This window comes from Penaeus japonicus, unplaced genomic scaffold (assembly GCF_977035675.1).
Source record: "Penaeus japonicus unplaced genomic scaffold, GWHDUDI00000001_assembly GWHDUDI00000028, whole genome shotgun sequence".
In the NCBI taxonomy this organism is placed as follows: Eukaryota; Metazoa; Arthropoda; class Malacostraca; order Decapoda; family Penaeidae; genus Penaeus; species Penaeus japonicus.
Window position 1 is genome coordinate 10,838,599 of NW_028234430.1, and position 2,500 is coordinate 10,841,098.

Below are 2,500 nucleotides of genomic sequence, written 5' to 3' on the forward strand. Positions count from 1 at the left end.
GGAGTTCTTCCTCCTGCTCCTCCGAGAGATACTGAACCCAGACTATGGCATGTTCACGCACCACAGCGAGACCAACTATATCTGGTTTAAGGAGGGTTCCCTCGAGCCAGCAGCGACCTACGCTCTTATTGGTGGGTGGGGTTAAGATTGGTAGTTCCTGGTTGGTAGTTGGAGAGTTCTGGGATGGAAGACAAATTGAGGGAGGGAGGGAGGAATGAATGAATGAATGAATGAATGAATGAATGAATGAATGAATGAATGAATGAATGAATGTACAAATGAATCAATGGATGAATGAATAAATGAATGAATGAATGAATGAATGAATGAATGAATGAATGAATGAATGAAAGAAAGAAAGAAAGAGGGATGGAAAACAAGTGGTTGGATGGATGGTTGGGTGGATGGTAGAAAACGAGGGAGAACAGAGGGAAAAAGGAATGGATGGATGGATGGATGGATGGATGGATGGGAAGGAAGGTATGAATTAAAGAAATAATAAGTGAATGAATGAAAAATGTTTTTTGTTTTGAAGGACAGATAGAGGGAAAAAAAAGGGATAGAAAGATACATAAGAAAATTGACAGATTCATAGAAGGTTTGGTTGTGAGAACTTTTTTGTGTGCACTTTTTGTTGATTTGGATTCTCGACAGAAAGGACTTGGGTGTGAGAGAGTGTATTAAGACAATTCATAGATTTTGTTTTATTATTAATGCAGAACAAGACATTATTTAAGCCATATAACAGGTTTTTCACAGGATAGAGAGTAATAGTTTCCTGATCTGTATTATGTATTACTATTGCATCTCTAAGAGATAATTTCATAGCTTGAGTGTTAATAGTCTGGCTTCCCATCTTCTAGGTATTGTGTGTGGACTTGCAATCTACAATTTCACAATCATAAACCTTCCGTTTCCACTTGCTCTCTACAAGAAGTTGCTCGGAGAGTCTATAGGCATAGATGACCTGGCAGACTTAGAGCCGAGTCTCACGAGGTAGGTAGAGCCCCCCCCCCCTTTTTTTTTTCTTCAGTGGATGTGTGTGTAATATTTCTGGGAAAGCATTTAGTTACAAATAGAAATTGTTTGTTAAATTTTATTGCTTTCAGAATTTGCTGCTAATAGGATAAGAAGAAAGGAACAATTAAAGCATAACAGATTAAAAAATATTTAAGAAAAGATGAGGTTCAAATGAGAAGAAATGAAGACTTTATACATATTGTACAATAAGAGGAAGAAGCTCAAGTACTAATTTTTTTGAATGAATTAGAAGCGAAGGACATTATCCATAACCACAAAATCCCAAGGCAGGCATGGGAATCAAAGAATTATCTTGTAGTACATACAAAGAAATGTTCATTCAGCAGATTTCAAATGAACTTGAAGTCACTACATACAATGATTAACACAGCTCTTACCTCTTCCTCCCTATCTGTCTCTCTTGCCAGGAACCTCCACGAGTTACTGGAGTACGAGGGCAATGATGTGGAAGACCTTTACGGATTGAACTTCACCGTTACTGAAGACTTCTTTGGGGAGACCAAAAGCATCCCCCTCAAGCCAGACGGGGAGAACATTTCTGTCACAGCACAGAACAAGTAAGGGCAAGATCAAAGGCAGATATAATGAATTATGAGTAATTCGAAGATACATTTCTCATTCACATTATTTTACCGTAGAACTTCCTGGACATGTGTACTGAATTCAGTCATGCTCAGATGAAAATGATGGCAATCTGTCTAGATATTCCTCTGGGAGCCAGATAATGATTATGTTTTCAAGTTTCATGTAGAATTTGACTTGTAGACTATAAAAAATACAATTATATTTTTTTGTGTGGATATAATGAAAGTAGATATAATAAATGACTGTTTAGTAAGTTTCTGTCATAAGATAGTTTCCTTTAGGGGCTAAAGTTGGAACGTTCAAAATAATCATGGTTTCAGACTGCCTTGCTTAAAATAGCTGATCAGGAAAACAAGTATATTTCACCATATACAAATTAACCTCACATATTCCTAAGAATATTCTTCCTCCCCCCTCCAAAGACAAGAATATGTGGAACTCCTAGTGGACTACAAGCTTAACAAGAGCATAGAGAGCCAGTACAAGGCCTTCCACGACGGGTTCTACAGGGTGTGCGGCGGAATCGTGCTCAAGCTCTTCCAACCCATGGAACTCATGGCCCTTGTCACCGGCAATGAAAACTACGACTGGACGGAACTCGAGAGGAGTGCAGAGTACAAGGTGAGATAGCTCTCCTCAAAAGGCTATGAAAATGGTTGAATGAAAGAAGTGTTTTGAGGCCTTCGGATGAATGGGGCATTTGAGGTGCTTCAGGGTAATTGTGTTTGTTTCAAGCGTTTGAGGGAATGGTTGTCTGGAAGAGAGATTTTGAGGGAATTGTTTGAAACAGATGAGCAAAGGATGTGGTTGAGAGAAAACTTGGTTGAAAGAAAGGCTTTCACGAGATTGTTTGCGAGAGATGATGTTTGAATTT

General features: G+C 38.6%; 1 protein-coding gene across 7 annotated transcripts in view; it reads left to right on the forward strand.

Moving 5' to 3' along the window:
* Positions 1-2,500, forward strand: part of Herc4 (HECT and RLD domain containing E3 ubiquitin ligase 4) — a 29,941-nt gene that overhangs the window by 23,229 nt on the left and 4,212 nt on the right. For all 7 annotated transcript variants that reach the window (XM_043028980.2, XM_043028978.2, XM_043028983.2 and 4 more), the window contains 4 exons: positions 1-131; positions 864-996; positions 1,449-1,598; positions 2,049-2,247. The exon at positions 1-131 is cut by the window's left edge and continues 47 nt beyond it. In XM_043028980.2, the coding sequence (XP_042884914.2) occupies positions 1-131; positions 864-996; positions 1,449-1,598; positions 2,049-2,247 (613 nt within the window). The remainder of the gene's footprint in view (positions 132-863; positions 997-1,448; positions 1,599-2,048; positions 2,248-2,500) is intronic.